The sequence below is a fragment of the Rana temporaria genome, chromosome 11 (genome assembly GCF_905171775.1).
Source record: "Rana temporaria chromosome 11, aRanTem1.1, whole genome shotgun sequence".
Classification (NCBI taxonomy): Eukaryota; Metazoa; Chordata; class Amphibia; order Anura; family Ranidae; genus Rana; species Rana temporaria.
Window position 1 is genome coordinate 23,327,160 of NC_053499.1, and position 23,526 is coordinate 23,350,685.

Below are 23,526 nucleotides of genomic sequence, written 5' to 3' on the forward strand. Positions count from 1 at the left end.
AGGGCCTTACGCCTGTCGGATCTAATGGTTATCTATGCGTAACTGAATCTATGAATCAGGCGCATAGATACGACGGGCGGACTCAGAGATACGACGGCGTATCTCTTGAGAATCTGGCCCATTGTCTGTATATGAATCTCTTAACCATTAAAGATCTCGAAAATATTTTTTTAGTAATACAATAATTTGTACAAGGTGCTTCTCCACATACAACTATGAGCCAAGCGCCAACGGTATTATAGGAGTTAAAACTAAAAAATATCAACATTATTAAATTAGAAAAATTGTGTTTTAACCACTTAAGGACTGGAAGGATTTGCCCCCTTAATGAAAAGGCAATTTTTTTTGCGATACGGCACTGCGTCGCTTTAACTGACAATTGCACGGTCGTGCGACGTTGTACCCAAACAAAAAGCAATCCCATTTGGACATCCTTCAACCACCGTTTTACATCACGTGGGGAATGTAAAGGAGCAATGTAACATACAAGCTGTTTGACCTCTCAACTTCCATCACCAATTGTAAGGGCTTCATATGAAAATAACCAGATGAAAATAAAAGGAGTAATCAGAAGTCATCTGAAGCCTGAAGATTGGTGCGTTTTTGTAGACGCTGAAAGTAGAAACGCATAGCAAAAAATGGATGCAAAAAAGAGAAACGTTTTCTTTTTTTAGGCAGAAATGGCAAAGCTCCAAAATGCTTGGAAAATGCTGTACAAAAAACACACATACAAATGCACGAGTAGTTTAAGTATTTATGAATAGAGCAGGGATAGGTTTAACCTATCCCAACTTCATCCTATGAAAAAAAAAAAAAAATGCTTTAGCTTAACCTTAGCCAAAACACAAGTTAAAGCGGAGGTTCTCGGCTGCTTCCGCCGCCATCATCGGTGCGGGAATCAGGCAGTGAAGCCCGACGGCTTCACTGCCTGATTCCCTACTGCGCATGCGAGAGAATCGCGGCGCGCCGTCACTGGTCCCCGCTCTCTCCTGGGAACAGTGTTTCCCAAAAGACAGCGGGGGGGAGTGACATCACAGGCTGGATTCCCCGCCGGGATCAGACCCGGAAGTGGTGCAAATACCTGTCTCAGACAGGTATCTGCACCCCCCTCCCCCTGAAAGGTGCCAAATGTGACATCAGAGGGGGGATCCAAAAAGCGGAGGTTCACTTTTTGTGTGAACCTCCGCTTTAAGAATGCTGAACACGAGTCAGATTTGGTGTTACAGTAGATGTAAACCCTCCATACACCCAGGGAATTGAACCGCCTCAGAGGATACACAGGAATGAACCAAATCTCCCTACATACATTTTACATGTATATCGGCTGTCTTCACATTTACATACTGTTTAGAAAGTTCAGATCGTGTTAGATTTTCTCTTCCTGTTTACAGTGTGATGTCTGGGCATACAGACAAGATAGCTAAAATTGCTGATTGGAGGAAGGGCACACACACCCCCTCTCATCATAGGCAGAGACTCTCAGAGGTGTTTTGTAACAGGACCAGCTCCCTGTTAATTTATTTTAGCAACCTCACCGTACAGAAGATTCAGGCTGCTTTTGTCTAAAGTGTCAGAGAATTTGTCAGGAGTTATCAGGCTGATAACAGAGGAACGGTTCAGGAGAGAGCTACAGGACTTTGCTCATTGAAGATAGTTATCAAAATACTGCAGATATATATGTGCCCAGCTTAAATTTCATGAATTGGGTTTACATCCACTTTAAACTGTTGTCGGCAAGTGGATAGAACCTGTATTAAATTGAATACAAATTTTAAACATGTAAAATGGTTTTGAGACTTTTAAAGTTGCAAAAAAAAATAAAAAATTTAAATCAATTTCACCATTAAAACAAAACTATAAGATGACAAGTAAAAATGATCCAACTTCTACACAAGCGAACAACTGAGCAGTAGACATACTGTATCTTTACCTACATTACGGTGTGCCCTATAATGATTTTAGTGCTTTCATAGAATGTAGTTCCTATTATGAAAACAGCTCACCAGGGAGCTGTGCAAAAATGATACAAATTGTCCACCAAACAGGAAAAGTGCTAATCTTGTGTTCTCTGACCAGACTGGTCTCTTGATTCCAAAGAGACAAAAAAAAAAAAAAAGTAACACCTCAGCTCTTCTACTTGCTGGAGGAAGCATATTCTGATATCTGGAGGACGCAACTTTGAATAAAAAAAACAAAAACAAATCATAACCAGCTATCCAGCTGAATGCATATCATCACAGGTATATGTGAGAAAGGATGATGGAGAATCCATCCCAGCTAAACCAGGGCAAATGCATAATTCATACCAGGTCATGAGTGAAAAGGCTTACAAGGCAATCTTACCCACTGAGTAAACGCAGCAACGTGATAAAAAAGTGAATTGTAATGAACCTTGTAATCCCTCCTAACTGCTATAAAAGGTAAGTAGGGTGCACAAAAGAAAATAAATATATATTTCTACCAAGAAAAACAAGGGTAGTCATACAGACAGGCTAGGACCTTTAGGTAATTTATAAGAATCCACAGATTTGTTTATTTTAGAATCAATAAGCATACAGCTCAGAATGATACAGATTTGGCAAGTCTCATTAACAAGTTAACTATGCCATGACCCATTTCTTTTTCTGCAACTACGCAACTAGTGCATACCCACTAAGCGGCCCAGGTCCCTAAAGGCCATATGAGGCGCAGGCCATCAGATGTATTATTGAACAAGCAACTTTGTTTTTCTTAAACAAGTGATGCCAGGGTTTAAGCATTGAACTGCTGCAATAATAATAATACACGCCTGTAAGAAAATGATTCTTTTTAAGGCTAGGTTCACACTGCTGCGAATTCAAAATCGCGGTAAAATCGCGATTTTGCGGCTGCGGTTTTGCCGCGATTTAAGAGACATCTGTGCAGGGTTCAATGTAAATCGCAGCCCGAAATCGCAAAAAGGAGTACAGGAACTACTATTTGAAATCGGTGCAGCGCCGCAGATGCGTCGTCGCACCGATTAGGACGGCGCCATTGCCGGCAAATGTCGCCGATTTGAGATGCGATTTGACATGTGAAATCGCATCTCAAATCGTACCAAATCGTACCCAGTGTGAACCTGGGCTAAACAATAGATTTTTATTGAAAGTATTTACCGTATTTATCGGCGTATACCGCGCACTTTTTTGCCCTGAAAATCAGGGCAAAATCGTGGGTACGCGATATACGGCGATACCCGCGCCGAGTTTGAATACTGCGCCGGCATATACCGAGCGCAGTACACTCCTGTATAGTCGGGCAGGCTCGGCTCCTCTCGCGCTCACGTCCTGGACGTACAGGACGTGAGCACGAGAGTAGCCGAGCCTGCCCGACTATACACGAGTGTACTGTGCTCGGTATATGCCGGCGCTGTATTCAAACTCGGCGCGGGAAAGTGGGGATCGAGCGGGGAGGACGGCGCAGAAGGACGCCGGACCCGACGACCTGCGCAAGACACCAAAACCAAGTACAAAAATCCTTTTTCCACAGGAATGCGGGTCCACTTTAGGGGTGCGCGCTATACGCCGGAGCGCGCAATACCCCGATAAATACGGTACTTAACAGTACAGATTAAAATTGTCCTTAGTAACCAACCGAGTTACCTTGGTTCATAAGATTGTTCTTATAACAATACAGTGCTTGGTAGCCTGTACCAGCCTACCCCTACCGGGTTCAATCTGTAGGCATGGCTAGGCCTCCAATTGAGTTAACTATTTGTATATAGAAAATCATAAAGAAACAGAAAATGTATGCACATATATACATATACACACACACACACACACACACACACACACACATACAGACATTAAATGAACTTATTCTTTTAATAAAAACAGTCCACATCTCTAGGTACACTGGACAAAAAAATAAAAAGCTATATTGACACCTCACTTTCTTCACCGCACCTTACACTTTCTAAAAGCCTTTGCTTCCTTATCTTCATGTACTTTTCACTGCATCTAAAAAATGTTCTCTGCAGCATACAACTCTTACAACATGTTTTTTATTTTCAATGTGCCTCAAAAGTAGAAGTAAACTTGTTTTCTTAAAAAAGAAAAGATTTAGAGATATTTTTTCTGAGCTGCAATTCTTCACTCTAATGCTAAAAATACGACAGGGTAAAGACATTCCTTACTTTGCAACAAATGTGTACCAGAGAATTCTCTGTCAGAAAAAGAGAGCCTAATATTACAGAAAGCCTTTCACAACCACGAGCAATTCAAACTGAGCTTATAATGGGGGGGGTTCAACTTTAAAGGGGTTGTAAAGTCAGAAGTACTTTTTTTTTTTTTATCTTAATGCATTAGAAAAAAAAAAAAAGCCTTCTGTGTGCAAAAGCCCCCCTAATACTTACCTGAGCCCTCTCTATATCCAAGCTGCTTGCTGTGGGGGCACTCAACAAAGGGGGAGGGGCCAGGAGCTCCAGCCAGGTACCCGAGAAGAGGAGGATCCGGGCTTCTCTGTGCAAAACCACTACACAGGGCAGGCAAGTATAACATGTGTTATTTTAATAATAAAAAAAAAAGACTTTACGATCACTTTAAGCCAACCACTGCTGGCGGCTATAGCCGAGCAGCACTGATCATTGTGTTCTGCCGGTAAGCACTGCAGAAGGAACCCCCCCTCCCATCAACACAGTCAGAAATCAAGCAATTTTCTTTCCTTCTACCTGTGCCTTCTACCCAGGTTCACACTACTGCGATCACAGACATCGCATGCAATTCGCAGCCACACCCTTTTTTCTTTTTTTTTAAAGAAAACTGTTTCTTTTTCTGTTGACCGTTTTGAGGGCATTTTTAAATACAGCCAATATTTTGTTTTGCTTCACTGCACCAGAAGGCGTTACCATTAGCATGGAGTGGGAATATAACATCACTTTTATAATTCTATCTATATTTTGTGTTCTGTGTAGCTGCCATGGTTTAGGTGCTTCTTTCAGGAGTATGATGGGAAAAGAGCGCTTCCTTATAGCATAAATGCTCTCACATGTACTGTAGAGGCAAAAAAAAAATAAAAAAAAAAAGAGGATACAACCATTTAAAAAGACCAGATGTAAATATGACAGATTACTTTGTAAAGCCGATGCTCTGATCTAGTAACCCGGAAGCGATGTCATGTCATGACATCACTTCTAGATTACTGCCATCTTAAAAGCGCCAAAATGGAAAGGAATCAAAAACGCCAATCTTGACGATTTGAATACTTTCAAGTGCGAATAAGGGGCTTGGGGTCTTATAGACCCCAGATTCCTTCATAAAGAGTACCTGTCACTGCCCATTACTGTCACAAGAGAGGTTTACATTCCTTGTGACAGCAAGATTTTTTTTTATTATTTAATTTAACCACTTCATTACTGGGCATTTAAACCCCCTTCGTGCCCAGACCAATTTTCAGCTTTCAGCGCTGACGCATTTTGAATGACAATTGCGCGGTCATACAACACTGTACCCAAATTATATTTTTATCATTTTTTTCCCACAAATAGAGCTTTCTTTTGGTGGTATTTGATCACCTCTGCGATTTTTATTTTTTGCGCTATAAACATAAAAAAACAGAAATTTTTGAAAAAACTCAAAAAATTTTACTTGTTATAATATCCCATTTTTTTTTTTTTTAAATTAAAATTTCCCTCGGTTTAGGCCGATACGTATTCTTCTACATATTTTTGTTAAAAAAAAAAAAAAATCGCAATAAGCGTATATTGATTGGTTTGCGCAAAAGTTATAGCGCCTACAAAATAGGGGAGAGATTTAGGATTTTTTTTTTTTACTAGTAATGGCTGCGATTTGCGATTTTTTTGTCAGGCCTGCGATATTGCGGCGGACGTATCGGACACTTTTGACACAATTTTGGGACCATTCACATTTATACAGCGATCAGTGCTATAAAAATGCACTAATTACTGTATAAATGTGACTGGCAGTGAAGGGGTTAACACTAGGGGTGAGGAAGGGGTTAAATGTATTCCCTCATTGTGTTCTTACTGTGTGGGGGGAGGGGACTGACTGGGGGAGGTGACCGATGCTGTGTCCCTATGTAAAGGGACACAGATCGGTCTCCTCTCTCCCTGACAGCACGTGGAGCTCTGTGTTTACACACACAGAGCTCCACGTCCCTGCTGTCACCAAAGATCGCAGGTGTCTGGCGGACATCACTGCCGCCAGGCACTCGCATCGGCTCCCGAGCGATGCGCCGGGCACGTTGTTTCCCCGCTGCGCGCCCAGGGAATGACAACAATAGGACGTCTAAAGACGTCCACTCGGCACTTGAGAGCCGCGCTGTCGACGTCTTTCGTCCATATCGCGGATCCCAAGCGGTTAAAAGGACAGTGTAAAAATAAAAGTTTCAAGTCTACAGAATAGCGACACCCGATATTGCCTATCGGCCTGAAAGGCAGTTGAAAAATCGGTAACGGCCCTGAAAAAAAAACGACATTGGTCGATTCCCAATTAAAAACAACAAAAGTCATGTTAGGAAATGAAAAAAAAAAATGTAAGTGAATGAGCACTTTAAAGCTTCAAAAGGTTATTAATTGACCATCTGTGCTTCTCATGAAACGCCAGAAAGAACAAGACACGAATAATGCATAAACAACCGGAAACTGAAGTGAAACGGGTAAACGTCAGCCTTAAAAGGAGTTGTAAAGGGAAAACATTTTTTTGGCTGAAATGACTGTTTACAGGGTATAGACACATAATAGTTAACGGATTCCTTTTAAAAAACAATTAAAAATAGACAAAAATCAATCATATAATGTACCTGCAGTTTCTAGTTTCGTTTTTGCATGCCGTTTCCTGCTTCTGTGATGTACAGAGCCACAGAGCCAATACAGGGCAGTGATGGTTTGGAAAAACGAAACCGATTGGTGTTGAGGGGTTTTAGACACACAGTAATCACACCTCCTTGATTAGTGACCACAGAGAGAAAGCTCCCAGCACTGTGGTCATCAGGAAACAGACAACCAGGAAGTGTGGAGATCAGAGAAGAATTACAGCAACTTGAGAGCAAAAACGAACAATGAGGACATGAAAACAGCACTGCATTAAGGTAAAGGAAGCTATTAAGATAAAAAAAAAAAAATTCCTTTACAAACCCTTTAAATGAAAAATCACTCCTATGCCCGAACTAGCATCTTATACATACTAAAAAAACTATTTGATAAAATATTTACATTATGAGATGGTCTTTTAAGAGGCAAAGCAACAGGAGGATGACATTTTTAGACTTCGAAAATGATAAGCCATTTTATCAGATGTTGCTTTTATCCGTGACATTTGTTTGATTGCACAGCACTACTTGGGCAAAACATCTTTGTAATGATAGTGGAGATTTAATTGTCCCTGCTACAAGTAATCAGGCACCTGTCTCTGTTCTCCTGCTTCCTCTCTCTCAATGTGCTGGTATTTAAAGCACTGTCACACCAGGTTTAAAGAGCCCGATTGTGATGCTCCTCACGTTGAGGCATGCATTCTCTGTCTTCAAAATGTCGTAAACTCATCACAGACCAGCATAAGAGTGTTGGCTCAAAATATCTGAAAGCAACTAACATGGATTGGGGGGGGGGGGGGGGGGGGATTCTGCATCCTGGCTTAGACCTTTAAGAACTATGGCAAAAGCATTAAGCTTAACCAGAAAGTGACTGAAACAACAACAAATATCACAATCGTCACAGAAGTAAAAATATAAGTTTTAGAGCCGGTTCACACAGGGGCGGCACGACTTCGGGGGCGACTCGGCCAGGCGACCTGAAGACGACTTCCAAGGCGACTAGCAAAATGACTTCTGTATAGAAGTCAATGCAAATCGCCCCGAGTCGCCCCCAAAGTCGTACAGGAACCTTTTTCTAAGTCTGAGCGACTTGCGCCGCTCCTATTAGAACGGTTCCATTCACTAGAATGGGACGCGACTTGTCAGGCAGCTGCGTCGCCTGACGAGTCGCCCCAGTGTGAACCGGGTCTTCCTTGTATATCTGCTGTCTTTCCCTCTCTATATTCTTTAGAATTCGGACGTGGTGTTAGAATTTTTACGTCCTTATTCAGCAGTAGGAGTTGATTCTTGTAAAACTGGGAGACTGCCGATTCCTCCAACAGAGGAACCTAACAGCAGAAAGACACGAGAATTAGTGCGAGAGCGAGAGCCTTCCTTCATCTTACACATTTTACACAGAGAAACCTTTAAAAAACGCGCCACATCCATAAGAAGATGACTTTCAAAATTATTTTATGTAAAATTAACAAGACTGCACTGGCAGCTTCATTTACAGCTTGAGGTGCCGATTTCTCTCTGCTTTATTCTAACTCTTCCATGATAAACTGTAAAGGAAAGCTTCCCCCCCCCCCCCAAGCCACAAAAGGTCCAACCAGCATAGATCATTCTCTAAAGAGCAGGTACTATTCCCTGAACCTGAATACAAGCCGACGGTTATGGTTTACCATCAGCAATTCCACACTGATGTACACAGAGACTTAAAAAGTACTGGTGGCTAGGATGGTGAGACTGCATTATGAAAACCGGAAAGGAAAGGACAATGCTTTGACATATACACACCCACACTTATTTTTTTTTTTTTTTTTTTTACACATACATACTCAAATCAGAAATTACTTTTTGACCACCTATCTAATAAAGAGTAGGCCGCTCTTTGGCTGCCACAACCGACCTTACATGTCAAGGCATTGATGCCACCAGACCTCTGAATGTATGAGATTAAGCACTATCTCAGTGCGAAACGCGTCGGCTGTTCCCCTGTTCCTTTGCTGTGACCTTGTGAAGTGATGCATTTGCTGTTCGTTTGAATAAAAAGACAACCTTTTTGGTTATTGGAGTGCGGCTATCCATTTCCTCTCTTCGTATCTCATGCATGGTCAGTGCATTGCCAGCACCCACGGTATCCTGAATCAGTCTACTCCACATAGCAACCCACCTGGAGCGGTGATCCTCTTTTTAGACCTCTGAATGTATGCTTTTTATATCTGCCACCAAGCCATTAGCAGCAGATCCTTTAGGCTGGGTTCACACTGATGCAAATTGGATGCTGGTTTCCAACTCGCATGATAGGAGAGAGTGTAACCAGCTCTCAATGGAGCCGGTTCCCACACCTCTGGGGCGGCCGCGGTCCACATTTGGAAAGGTTCCTGTGTGTCTTTGGCTTAGAATTAGGTGCGAATTCAGGCAGAAATTCAGACCTGAGTCGGTGAACCCCTCAGCAGGTGTAATCCCGGCCTTAGGTTGTGTAAATTGTGGGGATTGCACTTGGATCTGGAGAATTTAGAGGCAAGAGTCAACACTTCAAACTCAAATTCCTCAAACCATTCTTAAACCATATTTTCAGTGCGGCACGGCAAATTGTCCAGTTCAAAAGTTAGACAAACATCTGGCCATCCACGCAATGTATAAATGAAAATGTGATTCATCCGATGCTCACGTGCCCATTGTAGGCACTTTTGGCTGTGGACACGGGTAAGCATAGACACCCTGGCCGGTCTGTGGCTACACAGCCCCATACACAACCAACTGAGATGCCCATTTTTCTGTTTTCAGCACTTCAATAACTTCATAGGCAACATGTTTACTTGCTGCCCAAAATATCTCACCGACTTTCAAATCCCATTGCAATGAGATAAGGTTATTTACTTTGGCATTTGAGGCTGGTATCACATATGAGCACACAGCAGCAGCTCACAGGAGTCCGGTGAATCCCTGTTTCAGGTCCGATTCCAGCCCGAATTTTTGGCTGAATTGGGACCTGAGACAGACCAAAAGACGCACAGCGTTCCTGTGCAAAATCGCCCCGAAGCCGCTGCAGAGATAATGTGAACCGGCTCCATAGAGAGCTGATCACAATCTGCTGCTATTGCAAATTTGCACTAGTGTGAACCCAGCCTTAGGGCTGAAGATTTCTGAAAGCAGAGACCCTGGAGAATAAAATGATGATGGTAACAATAATTTCAGTCACAGGATATTAGCACAACTTTTTATCCAACATATATTCAGAAAAAAAAAAAAAAAATGTAAAAACGCACTCAAATTTTATACACATAAAACAAATATAACCTATTGTTCGGTTAAGGTTGTTTTAACATTTTTTTATGTTTTTTTTTTTTTTTGAGAGATACTAAAGTCTTTTTTCTTCCTCCATTATAAATAAACAGATCATACTTACCTGCTCTGTGCTGTAGTTTGGCACAGAGCAGCCCAGATCCTACTCTTCTGGGGTCACTCTTCAGTGCTCCTGACCCTTCCCTCCCGTTAGCTTGCTATGGGGGCACCAGAGCCGAGCAGCAGCTCTGTGTCCATTCAAACACGGAGCCGTGGCCCGGCCCTGCCCACTTTCTCTCCTCGTGGGCTCACTGAGTTTGAGTGACAGCAGCGGGCTCTCAGCCAATGAGGAGGGGAGTCCCAGACAGCCAAGCTTCTCGAGCAATATCGCTGGATCTAGATCGATCTCCGGTAAATATTAGGGGGCTGCTGCACATAGAAGGCTTTTTATCTTCATGCATAGATGCACGAAGATAAAAAACCTTCTGCCTTTACAACCACTTTCATGTATTCCCTGGAGATGGCCTTTAAAATGACTTCTGCCACTGTAGCAAAAAAGCTTGCCTGGAGGCAAATAAAGGGTGCTGCAATTACATGATGGAGAGAAGGATGCTTTTTCCTGTCTCACACCAACACAACTCCTACACGAGGAGGTGTGTTCAACATTCTTTTTACTCTCTTATGTGTGCCCTACTTGGGAGGTACAAGAACCCAATTAGTTCATGTGTAATTTTTTGTTTTGTTCTAAATTTGGCTGTATGACAGATTTAGAAGCAAATGGCACTTAAAAGAAGCCCTTTAACATTTGATATTTGTGAATGTTAAAAGTTCCGTGTGTAAAAAACTGAAAGGAAGATTCAGGCATTCAAAATTTTCTTCAGCATAGGAAAATGAAGAAATAAAACAACCACAAGTTAGAAAAGATGTGAAGCTGTAAACATGCCACATAAAAGCATGGAGTGCACAGTAATGTACTGTGTTGCTCTAAATTCTAATGTCAGGATAAGTACCCTCTAACCAGCAATATCAGCAGACTGGGGCTGAACATCTTTCTCTAGAGACACACAAATCATCACATACACACTGTCACAATGGATCATAGTAACCATTTTCCTGTCAACATGAATACTGCAGTATGTTTTTTCGCTCTCTCTCTGCCATTATATAGTCCATCCATATCCTAAGAGTAAAATTAAAGAGGGAAACAAGGGGGTCTGCTACATGTTGAAAAGGATATGTGGACATTCAAACTATTTTGGATTCTTACCTGCTACTGTTTTACAATTGTAACAAACCATATTCCAATGAGATATTGGAGCATTTTTCAAAATAAATCTTGACACTTGACAGTTCACATAAATATATTTCAATGCAGTATGTGATCATTTTTAATTTAATAGCTGAGCAGATTAAAAAATACTCACTCAAATGCCGACATGGGTTCTTAAAAATAATAATATATATCCCCTGTACAGAAGAGTTCAGTCTGGGAGAATGAGGGGCTAGTGAGGTGCATCAAGGAGGAATTTGCTGACAGAAGAGAGCAGAGTAACAGAGAGAAGAGCTCATCAGTCTGTGGCTTCTCCTTCATTGCATAGTCACAGGCTGGGGGAAAAGTTAAAGCGGAGTTCCAACCACAATTAGCATTTTTTAAATGTATGTCCTTTCATCCTGCGTTTTTATAATATAAATCTGGTCACTTACTATTTTACAATCCGCCGCCGATCCGCATAGATATTAAAAAAAGATAGTTTATAAAACTATATCTACACCGTTGTCATTTTGCTTGTGGGCATTGTGAAGCCTACAGGCTCTTACTTCCTGGAAGTCTTGGATGGGGAGTGATAATTGGACAGCGCACTGCATCCTGGGAAATGACGACACATTTCCCAGGAGCATTAGAGGGAGATGTCAGAATCCTAGGTGGTTTCAAAGGCAGATTTAGTGGGATCGCATCAGGCATTTCCAGATGAGTAAAAAAAAAAATTTTCTTTTTTTTTTTTTCTTTTTTAGTCGTAAGCTACAGTTTAAAGCAAAATTGTTTTTTTGATGGAACCTCCACTTTAAGTATCCAGGCAGGCTGTCCAAATCTGGGTCTGACATTTGGAATATCACTGATCATACAGAAGTGATCAGGTGGCTTTACTGCCACCGGAGTCACTTTCACTAGAAAGCTCAATGGATAACTGTGAGAACGTAAACAAACTCCCGGCTTTTATAGCAGCTGGGAGCTTTTTCTAATCTAGAATGCCAGCATGGACAGAAATACAAATCTTCTGGCAGCAAAAAGAGAACTCATATATGCATTTCATCTTTGCCTGCAGTTCAGCATTCATTTCCCTGCAACACTTATGGCATCTTATCTATTTAATAAAGTAGCATCACTTAATGCGAATGTCAAAAATCCAGCACCTCAGACAGTTCGCATACATGAATGAACGGGCAGCAAAAACTGCGGGGGGGGGGGCTAACATACTTACTAATACGGGAAGCGGTCTAAAGCCACTCACCCGGGAAGGTGCAGACTGCAGAAAAATTACACAAAACGTATTTCACTTCACACAGATGCAAAGCAAGCCATAAGCATTAACTTTTTGCTGGTACACTGATTAATGGACAAAATAGAGCTGCAGCGCGAGATTACAGTTTAAGTGAAACACATTAATTTAGAAACGCTTCTGCGACATATGCCTGGAACATTCAACATAAACATGCTGGCAGAACCAGCAGAATCAAGGCACTTTTCTTTATTAACTTTACCATAATTTGAATACTGGCTGCACCGTCTGTATGGACTCCAAATTTCCCTGAAACCCACAGACAAGGCATAAAGATATTCTACGTTGGAATTATTCTGCAACAATGATGGTGGCAAATAGGAGGTAGTTAAATGCTGCTGTCGCTATGTAAACAAAGTACCTAAACAGCAGAAACAATAACCCTCAGGCTGCATTCACACCTGAGTGTTTTCAGCTTGTAAAACACCTGAAAAACGCACAACACGCAAAACCCCATTAATTTTAATGGCACCTGTTCACATCTGAGCATTTTGTCACCTGAAGAAAAATGCCTGAAAAATGCATTAAGCTCAAAAAAAGAACATGAGCTTTTTTTGGGGCAGATTACAAATGTTTTTTCTGCTTTTTACATGAGTGACCTTTTGACCTGTACAAAATCGCAGGGAAAAAACAGTAGAAATCGAAGCAAAAATGCACGACTTTAAAACGCTCAGATGTGAATGCAGCCTCAATGACAAATCTATACTACCGGCTACTGACACTGGTTTGTGACCTACTCTTGAAAAATGTATATATAATAAATTCTATAACTTGGCGTTCAGTACAGGACATGGGCACAATATGGTTACAACAGGGGCTATATAGCCATGTACCTTCAGATGATTGGACACTGGCAAAGCTTTAAAGGATTCATCTCTGGACACCTCTCCCCTCTAACCCTACCCCGCTCCCCTCTCCCCTCTAACCCTACCCCGCTCACCTCTCCCCTCTAACCCCTACCCTGCTCACCTCTCCCCTCTAACCCTACCCACACTGGCCTCCCCTCTATCCCTACCCAGTTCACCTCTCCCCTCTAACCCTACCCACACTGGCCACCCCTCTATCCCTACCCCGCTCACCTCACCCCTCTAACCCTACTCACACTGGCCTCCCCTCTATCCCTACCCCGCTCACCTCTCCCCTCTAACCCTACTCACAATCGCCAGCCCTATATAACCCTACCCACACTCGCCTCCCCTATATAACCCTACCCACACTCGCCTCCCCTATATAACCCTACCCACACTGGCCTCCCCTCTATCCCTACCCCGCTCACCTCTCCCCTCTAACCCTACCCACACTGGCCTCCCCTCTATCCCTACCCCGCTCACCTCTCCCCTCTAACCCTACCCACACTGGCCTCCCCTCTATCCCTACCCCGCTCACCTCTCCCCTCTAACCCTACCCACAATCGCCAGCCCTATATAACCCTACCCACACTCGCCTCCCCTATATAACCCTACCCACACTCGCCTCCCCTATATAACCCTACCCACACTCAGAGCCCTCAGTTTTGAAGCATGCAATGCAGAGTAAACCTAGGAATGGAAGAGAAGGTGGCTTGTGTGCTGTACTATAATCTATGACATGGAATTTAAAAGGCAAGTCAAAATATCTTTAATTTTTTTAGTAGAGTCAAAACTTTTTTCCCCCAATTCTGGATATAACCCGTGTGCGTTTTTCTAGGGATATTTACAAAAAAAGGTGTGCTAATCAATCTTCACTCTATCCTAAACAAAAAAAAGTTTTGCCTTTAGTTATACTTTAATTGCACAGTACAGGACACTCATACAACAAGAGATGTCCCCATGCAATGAATATGCAGGGTGGGCAACAACGAGGGAAACAGAACTGTGCCAACAGGCCTAACAACAAGGGTCAAAAGTATAAGATTAGACGAACCTGGCAAAACTTTGAAAAAGTATGAACAGGACTGGGCTACCAAGGTTTGGTGCTGATATACCCACCAATCTCGTGAACTAATGGTACTGCTTCGAAGGAGGTTAGCATTAGGCCTAGAACTCTCATTGAGAATTCCAATGTGGGATGTCTCTTGGATCTCTTCTTTTCTCGGAGAGAGATATTTACTTGGGATGTCTCAGGACCAGATTTAACTATTCCAGATGAAGGGAAGGCTGGAGAGCAAATTTGTTGAAATTGATCACCCAGCCGAAGGCCTGAAGTAGCTGAATGGTCTTGTGAACATTTGTGGATGAGCTGCAAGGAAGACAAGTCCTTCATAAGAAGGCTGTCTAGCCAGCGACTTGGACGCCTTAAAAGTGGTTGGACCCAAAATAGTCCTATGCAGTCCTTAGAGGGTAAGTTCACCTTTACAGAAAAATCTCTGCCTGGCAAAAGGGCAGGAGGAAGCGTTTGAGTACCTTATAAAAGGCTTTTGGCAAAGGTGACAGCAAAGTGTGCAACCAGTGGTGTGATGCAACACCTGGAAAGCAGCAATGTCTTTGATGATCTCCCACTGCAGATACACAGCTGAGGCTACAGGAGGTACTGCTATTTTCAGCAGGAATTCAAGATAAAAAATTTCATGATAACGCTTAGGCATAAACACAACATTTCAAGATGTTCCCTATAACATAACAAAACTTTTACTTTTTGAGTTCAGGTCCATGTTAGGTTCAAAGGTATAACTCTGGGCCCTAATCATAATATAAATCAGGCAAAACATTAAACTAGTACATTGTTCAGCTGGGTAAAATATAACTAGCCATCTAAAAAGCTGCACATAGAATTATGTTCATGTTCAAATTTCCATACTCGGCATAGAACTACAACTATTTGTTAAAGCCTTAAATCATCTTACAGGTGTTGAGAGATCTAAGAGCACTCTATTAAACTTCTCTTCATAGAAAGAAATTCTCTAAACAGATGAACGCAGAGTGACTCCTGTTATAAATATTTTAAGTCCATTTCTATGTATTTCTAAGTGTAAGCTGGCATCCTGCAGTGCTGCTCTTGAATAAAATAAGACTCTACCTTCCTAAACCATTATAATAAATTCACAGTTGGGTAACATTACTGCAGACCACTTAGAAGCCCCCAAGGTCTAAAATGCAGTTTTAAGTGCTTTTATTTTCATTACTATACAAACTCTAAAAGCTGTTTTTTTTTATCCCTACAAATAACACACAGAGTTTGCCATTTGGGGTGTGAACACTTACTAGTCTGTCCGTTTGGTAAATGTCATTTTGTTACCTATAAAAACTACAGATACACTGAAAGCAAAATTGTCCCATATTTTATTGAATAACATGTGAAGCATACTATTTAAAAAACAAAAAAACACAAACACACAAAACACAACACATGGACAATATGAAAAGCTTGTTTTCCTCATATATACGTGCTGCCAACTGATTTTTTTTTTTTTTTAATGGCCACAAAATTTTATATATATATATATATATATATATATATATATATATATATATATATATATATATATATATATATATATATATATATATATATATATATATATATATATATATATATATATATATATATATATATATAATTTAAACTGCTGGCAACAAAAGCGAGTACAGATTTACACTGTTATACAAGCTGTACAACTCACCACTTTACATTGTAGCAAAGTGTCCTTTCTTCAGTGTTGTCACATGAAAAGAGGGATGAGGGGTGTACTCTTTTGTGGGATACTGTGTGTGTGCGTATAATAAATATAATACACACACACACACACACACACACATACATATATTTTGTGTGTGTATGTATATATTAATTATATACAGACACAAAAATACAATTTATATATATATATATATATATATATATATATATATATATATATATATATATATATATATATATATATACACACATACATACATACATACACACACACACACACACACACACACACACACACATATATACATATAAAATATATATATACATATAAAATATATATATATATACATATAAAATATATATATATATACACATATAAAATATATATATATATACATACACACACATACACATATATATATACACATATATATATATACATACACACACACACACACACACACACACACAATGTATGTGTGTGTGTGTATATATATGTATCTCTCTATCACACACACACACACAGAGTCTGTCCTCTCTTGTAACAGTAAAGTCCAATGTATTTGAATTTTGAGGTTGTAAAAATAATGAATGCGATACGCTAATAGCAGCCTTCGCTGAAACAGAGGTCATTTATAATGGGCAAGTATGCAAATAAGGCCTGACGACTTTATCTGCATAGTTGTTCAAGGTCAAAAAGGCACAGCTAGGCAAATGGCATTTTCAGAAAGCGCTCAGGAGCTGCAGTATTTATCTGCATTTCATCCCATGACAGATTCACTAAAAATGCTATTCCAGCCTCACACCTTCACCCCTGGTAGGTCACTTGATACACCGAAGTCCTCGTCATTTCTTCTCCGAGTATTGAATAACCCACATCGATTTAAAGAGCCATGCTGATATAACATCGGCACTATTCTCAGTATTGTACTACGAGCGCAGGGCACCATTATTATGACCCCCAGGAGTTGTGTCCATGATGCTTTTGGATCACAGCAAGTAGATTGAACGATGCAATGTCGCTCATCCCAGAAGAGCTCCAGTGCTGCAACACAGTGCAGTATGTTCAGTGGATATTGCCCTGGAGAAGTTAAAGGGGTTGTAAAGGTTCGCCTTTTATTTTCTAAATTGGTTCCTTTAAGCTAGTGCATTGTTGGTTCACTTACCTTTTCCTTTGATTTCCCTTCTAAATGTTTTTTTTCTTTGTTTGAATTTCTCACTTCCTGTTTCTCCTCAGTAAGCTTTCCACCATCATCCGAGCTGTTGGAAGTCATTTATAACTTACTGAACACCTTACTGAGGAGGAACAGGAAGTGAGAAATTCAGACAAAGAAAAAAACATTTAGAAGGGAAATCAAAGGAAAAGGTAAGTGAACCAACAATGCACTAGCTTAAAGTAACCCATTTAGAAAATAAAAATTGAACCTTTACAACCCCTTTAAGTGTTGCTGTGAACGTTGCCTTATTTATTATTATTATTACATTCATAAATGCTGGGCTACTTATGAATTTTAAAAACTGGAAATGAAAAAAAAAAAGTAACGCCACATAAAATGCGGAGTTTCCATTTGATATCACAGCACGAGAGCTGAATGGATGAAGTCGTACATGAAGTTTGGTACAGGAAGGGAAGCAAATTTACACACAACAGAAACCCCAAAACCTTGATTCAGCGTTTCTTCATTACATTTCTCATTTCAAAGTCCCACTTTGTAGCAATCTGTTAGATAAAATCCTCAGACAGTAAAACACACAAACAGTGGCAGGAATAAAACTTTGATATACGGCACTTGTAAGGTATTAAAATCTTTTCATTCCATCTGGTACTACGTGGAGAAACTACCCGAGCCCTCCCCATCCCACCACCTCTGCTGACAAGTTAAACATTCATGATTTAAAGCTTTGCACAACGTTATTGAACTTTGTTTAATGTGGTAGAGCCAACTAAACCAATCTTGCGACAATAAGAAGGTGTCAACTTTTCTTTCAAGAGCTGAAAAAAATTATTTGAAACCACATTTGAACACTCTGTGTAAGACCCTTCCTTGTGCGGCCGTCTAATTTAAAATAATGTAGCGTATAAAATCCTAATATAGAGTGAGAAAAACAGATTAGCCCAAGGGCCAGTTCACACTAAAATCGCACATTCCTGTGCGTTTCCCCTGCAGTAAGATTTTATAGCCCATTCATTTAAATGAGCTACAAATGCACTACTTTTGAAAGACACGCTGCAACAAATTGCATGGTACAGCGGCACGGTGTGGTGCCCACAAACACACTGCATTTGTTTGCCATTAATGCAGCAACCGCAGCACATCACAAAGGCAGTGCAGGAAACGCACACGGAACGCACCTTTCCCGCATCACGTTCTGGTGTGAACCGGCAGCCCTAACAAACAAGTGCAGCAGAAAAGGTAAACAAAAGTCTACTGTATTATAGAGCGCTAATATGCATCAGAGGTAGCAGTCCTTCCTTAACCACTTCATTACTGGGCACTTAAACCCCCTTCCTGCCTAGACCAATTTTCAGCGCTGACGCATTTTGAATGACTATTGCGCGGTCATACAACACTGTACCCCAATTATATTTTTATAATTTTTTCCCCACAAATAGAGATTTCTTTTGGTGGTATTTGATCACCTCTGCGGTTTAATTTTTTTGCGCTATAAACAAAAAAAGGCAGAACATTTTTAAATGAAAAACACAATATTTTTTACTTTTTGTTATAATAATATCCCAATTTTTTTTTTTTTTTTTAAAACAATTTTTTTCCTCAGTTTAGGCCGATCCGTATTCTTCTACATATTTTTGGTTGGGAAAAAAAAACAAAAAAAGCGTTTATTGATTGGTTTGCGCAAAAGTTATAGCGCCTAAAAAATAGGGGATAGATTTATGATTTTTTTTTTTTTTTTACTAGTAATGGCGGCGATCTGCGATTTTTTTTTTTTTGACAACAAACTTCAAAATGAGCAGGTTTTTCAAAAAATCAAACAGACAAACTTTCCGGCAACAAAAGTCCCATGGTGAAAAGTCCTGCCGTGTGTACAGACATCCATCGGACTTAAGTCAAAAGTACAAACACGCATGCTCAGAACCAACGCAAAAGATCAGACAGTACAATACAGAAGATGACCAAACGGTGGCGTTAAAGAGCTGAAAAACCATGTAATTTTGGAAAAGTTTGCTGAAAAAGTCCTGCTGTGTGTAGGCATACCAAGTTCACGGCCAACACCATTTGGACAAAAATCCACGGAAAAGTTTGTTTGAAGTCTTCCATCTTCCTAACCTGTGCTCCAGCCAAGCACAGGAGCACAATGAAGGTATTATACAGAATATAATGGTGTAGCGCTCATACAAAAAAGAAAAACTGCCCTTGAAAATAAAGATCTGAGAACACATAGGAAGGAGTGCTACACCATTATATTCTATATTGTTTTAGGCACATGTATAGGAGAGTGTGTTAGGGTCGCAGCAGCTGTATTAAAGTGTTACTAAACCCAGGACCCGGCTATCACTATATCTGGTCTCCTACAGTACACAGAACATGGAAATTATTTTAGTAAATATGAACTGCTAAATACCCTTTCTAATCAGCAGTATTTAGCAGTCTTGTCACGTCTATCAGCGTCCAGCCGAGCACTGGTTAAAGCTTGTAGGAGGAGTTTTCTGAATGTCTTGAGACTGCAAGACTCCAGACCCCCTGTCTGGACAGTGCGGATTGGCCCTGTGCTGCACCAAAAAAAAAACCGACTGATTTTACTGTTGTGGGTTTAGTAACACTTTAAGCGTTCACATAGCAGCTCACAAGACACAGGTTACTTTCATTACACTGAAGGAAAGAAGAATGAAGTAGTCCAGTATTTTTTTTTCCAAAGCTGAAACAAATAAAATTCTATAAAACACATTTCTAAATGCTTCTTTGTGCAAGGCACTTGGGTGGCTTTTTTTACTTCTTAAAGCGACATTAAACCCATTTTAAAAAGTTCAGCGTTATCAGCAAACCTAACAATGGAGGAAAGAGTGTATAGCTTACATAAAAATAAATATGATATAAAAAAAAAAAAAAAAAGTTTGGTCACGTGCACAGGAGCGGAGGAAGAAATTCTGTCAGAGCCAGGATTGTTGGTTTTCACAGTGTTCCGGGTACACATGTGGAAATGTATACAGATGTAAACAGAGCCTGAGGAGGTAAAAACAAAAATCTAGTTTTTTTTTCCGGTTTTGGATAAAGAAGGGAAGGGTCAGAACTTCTGTCAGGTGTTCACTGCTGTCTGTGTCCCCATGGAGGAGATTCACTTTATGTGTCCTGGTAGCCAAGACTAAAAGCGAGGAAAAATACAAAATTTAGAGTAGTCACTTCAACAAGAATGAATGGGGGGGATAGATTAAAATCGGGACACTATCTAAGAGGAAATTTCCCTCACTTTTTTTTATTTATTTTTTAAACACCCATGTGATGGTCACACCTACACATTTATAAAATCAGGATAAGTAATACATGTAGGATTTAGTAGTCTTTTTCGGGTTAAAATACATACTTGGGTCTTCTCTGTGATCCCACTGCCATCTAGAGTGCAAGCACCCGAAACCCACTCTTTGCTTCTTCTGGGATACAGCGCTCATGCATGCATAGATCATAGAAAGCATGGCACACGAATACGGAGATGCCGCAAGCAGGGAATGCCCATTGGCTCCTGGGATTAATGAAACTCATATCCCAGGAGCCAATGCGCAGTTGCCTGGATCGAAAATTATGTACCTCACTGTGTCAAGGAACAGCGGAAAAGGAGCATTGCCCGGCGAAGGTACATATATTGCTGGGGGAAATAAATTACCCAATGATAAATTGTGCAGTAGTCACGCACGCAAGGGCGAAAAGTTTAAAATGTGGGTGGAACTCCACTTTAAGTCCTATAAAGTTGTGAGGTTGGGCATCCATGGATCAGACTTGTTTTTCCAGCATGGCCCACAGATAGACGATTGCATTGAGATCTGGCGAATTTCGGCGTTCATACCTCAAACACATTGTTGTGTTGCTCAAACCATTTTAGCAGTGTGGCAGATACATTATCCTACTTAAGGAGACCACTGTCATCAGCGAATACCATTTCCATGAAGGGGTGTACTTGATCAGCAACAATGTCTAGGTAGGTGGTATGTGTAAAGTAACATCCACATGAATGGCAGTACACACAAGGTACCCCCAGCAGAACATTGCCCAACACATCATACTGTCTTCGTCAGCTTGCCTTCTTCTCATACTGCAGCCAGGTGCCATCTCTTCCCCAGGCAAGTGAAGTACACAGCTGATTCACGCGATGTAAGAAAAAAGTGAAGTACACAGCTGATCCACGCAATGTAAGAAAAAAGTGAAGTACACAGCTGATCCACGCGATGTAAGAAAACGTGTTTCGTCAGACCAAGCCTCACTCTTCCATGGTCCAGTTCTGATGCTCAAGTGTCCATTGTAGGCCATTAACGTTTTCACCGATTTGAGCTCCAGCAGCTCTTCTATTGAATCGGAATGCATGGCCAGCCTTTGCTCCCCACATGCATTAATGAGCCCTGGCTGCCCATGACCCAAGTCAGTCATTGGTTCTCCTTCCTTGGACCACTTTCTGAAGTTTTGGAGTTGCTCTGACCCAGTTGTCCAGCCATTACAATTTGTCCCTTCTTAAAGTCACTCAAATCCTTACGCGTGCCCAATGTTTTCTATTTTTAACAAACAACGTCACGTTACTTGTCAACACACAGAAAAGCGTCTTCTAGCCAATAAAGGCATCTTGCTGCCCTCACTGTAAAGGCGGCCATACTCAGTTCGAATTTCGAAATAATTTTCTTTTGTAAATCGTATCAAAGAATTTCCAGACAAATTTCGCACCGTTAGTGGGCTGCAGCAACAGCCGATTTTCATGGGGCAAACAAATTTGAGGAATCCGACATGTTGGAAATTTTTTGAAAAACAAAACGATTTTCTGATCAATGATGGGAGAATCGTACGAGAAATGTAATAGAAAAAAAATGTGCATGTGCAAGAAAAGAATATTCCCAGAGAGAAAAGAATATTCCTGGTAACATGAATGTTTGGTCGGCCGAATTTCGAAAATCAATGGTGGCATCATCGGATCACCAAAAAACTATGATTTTGAAAAGAAAATTAGTTCGAAATTCGACCGTGTAGGCAGCAGTTTTGGGGCTTTTCACACTATATACAGTTACCAGTCTTTCTGCACAAGAGCAACATCAGCCCACCACTAGGGCCCCATTCCCACCACAATGCAGGAAAAAACAGACACACTGAACTTTTCCACTGCATGTTTCCACTGGTCAATGCAAAAAAAAAAGAAAATAGATGAGGAGTAATTTTGTGACTCTTCAATAAAGGTTAAAAAGAAAAACCAAAGTAACCTACATAACATGCTGATTATTTTTATAATTTTTTTTTAGCTCCAATCTAAGGACAATGCAGACTAAGGTGTGTTGAAAGCAAAGTTAAATAAAGCACAGTGTCCCTGGTCCTCTGAAACATGGCTATTCATTTCTTGTTTACAACAGCAGACAGTGCAAAGGGATCACAGCCCAACACTATTCATAGAGGAAACTAATTAAGCATTTTGAAAGACATATACGAATGAGCAGAAAGATGCAGGGAAGGGGTGGGGGTGGGGTGAGGGGGGTGTTAAATGTGTTCCTTAATAGTGAACAAAGCAGAGAAGTGAGCCACGTACAACCTCTTTGTGTTTATGTCAAACAAAGGACTGCTCAGTCACACTGAAAATCGGGCCATTATTGGAGGAACACTTTGCACTTTCCATAATAACGCCAATTTATTGAAGGAACAACTTTCACTTTTCATAATAACGCCAATTTCTACATGACTGAAATAAAAGGTTTTTAAAAATAGAAGTGTAAATAAAACTGCAAGGGATAGACGGCTACAATGCATTACCCCAGATTAACACTGCAATAATAAGGTGCAAATCTGTTTTAGGTAAATTTATCATTACAGATAACAACAGACGTATTCTTACCTGCTTTTCGCTCAGAGATGTGATTTTGGCTTGGAGTTCATGAAGCTGTTTTTTCAAGTCTGCATTCTGCCAAAAGGAGAAGGAACACGATTTTAGGTGGTTTTATGTCACAAAGTCATAGTCACAAGAGTCTGCTAGGAGAGATGGGACAACATGACACAACGTGGTGGTAAATAGTCTAGCAAGCTTTGCTAACTGACGGTCATGGATTTTATTTAAATATATGTAAATCCAAATCACTTAAATCTTCCAAGAGACAAAA

The 23,526-nt window shown here is 40.6% G+C and overlaps 1 protein-coding gene across 5 annotated transcripts in view; it reads right to left on the reverse strand.

Moving 5' to 3' along the window:
- Positions 1 to 23,526, reverse strand: part of PHF21A (PHD finger protein 21A) — a 154,563-nt gene that overhangs the window by 63,134 nt on the left and 67,903 nt on the right. For all 5 annotated transcript variants that reach the window (XM_040328175.1, XM_040328174.1, XM_040328173.1 and 2 more), the window contains exon 4: positions 23,265 to 23,330. In XM_040328175.1, coding sequence (XP_040184109.1) covers positions 23,265 to 23,330 — 66 coding nt within the window. The remainder of the gene's footprint in view (positions 1 to 23,264; positions 23,331 to 23,526) is intronic.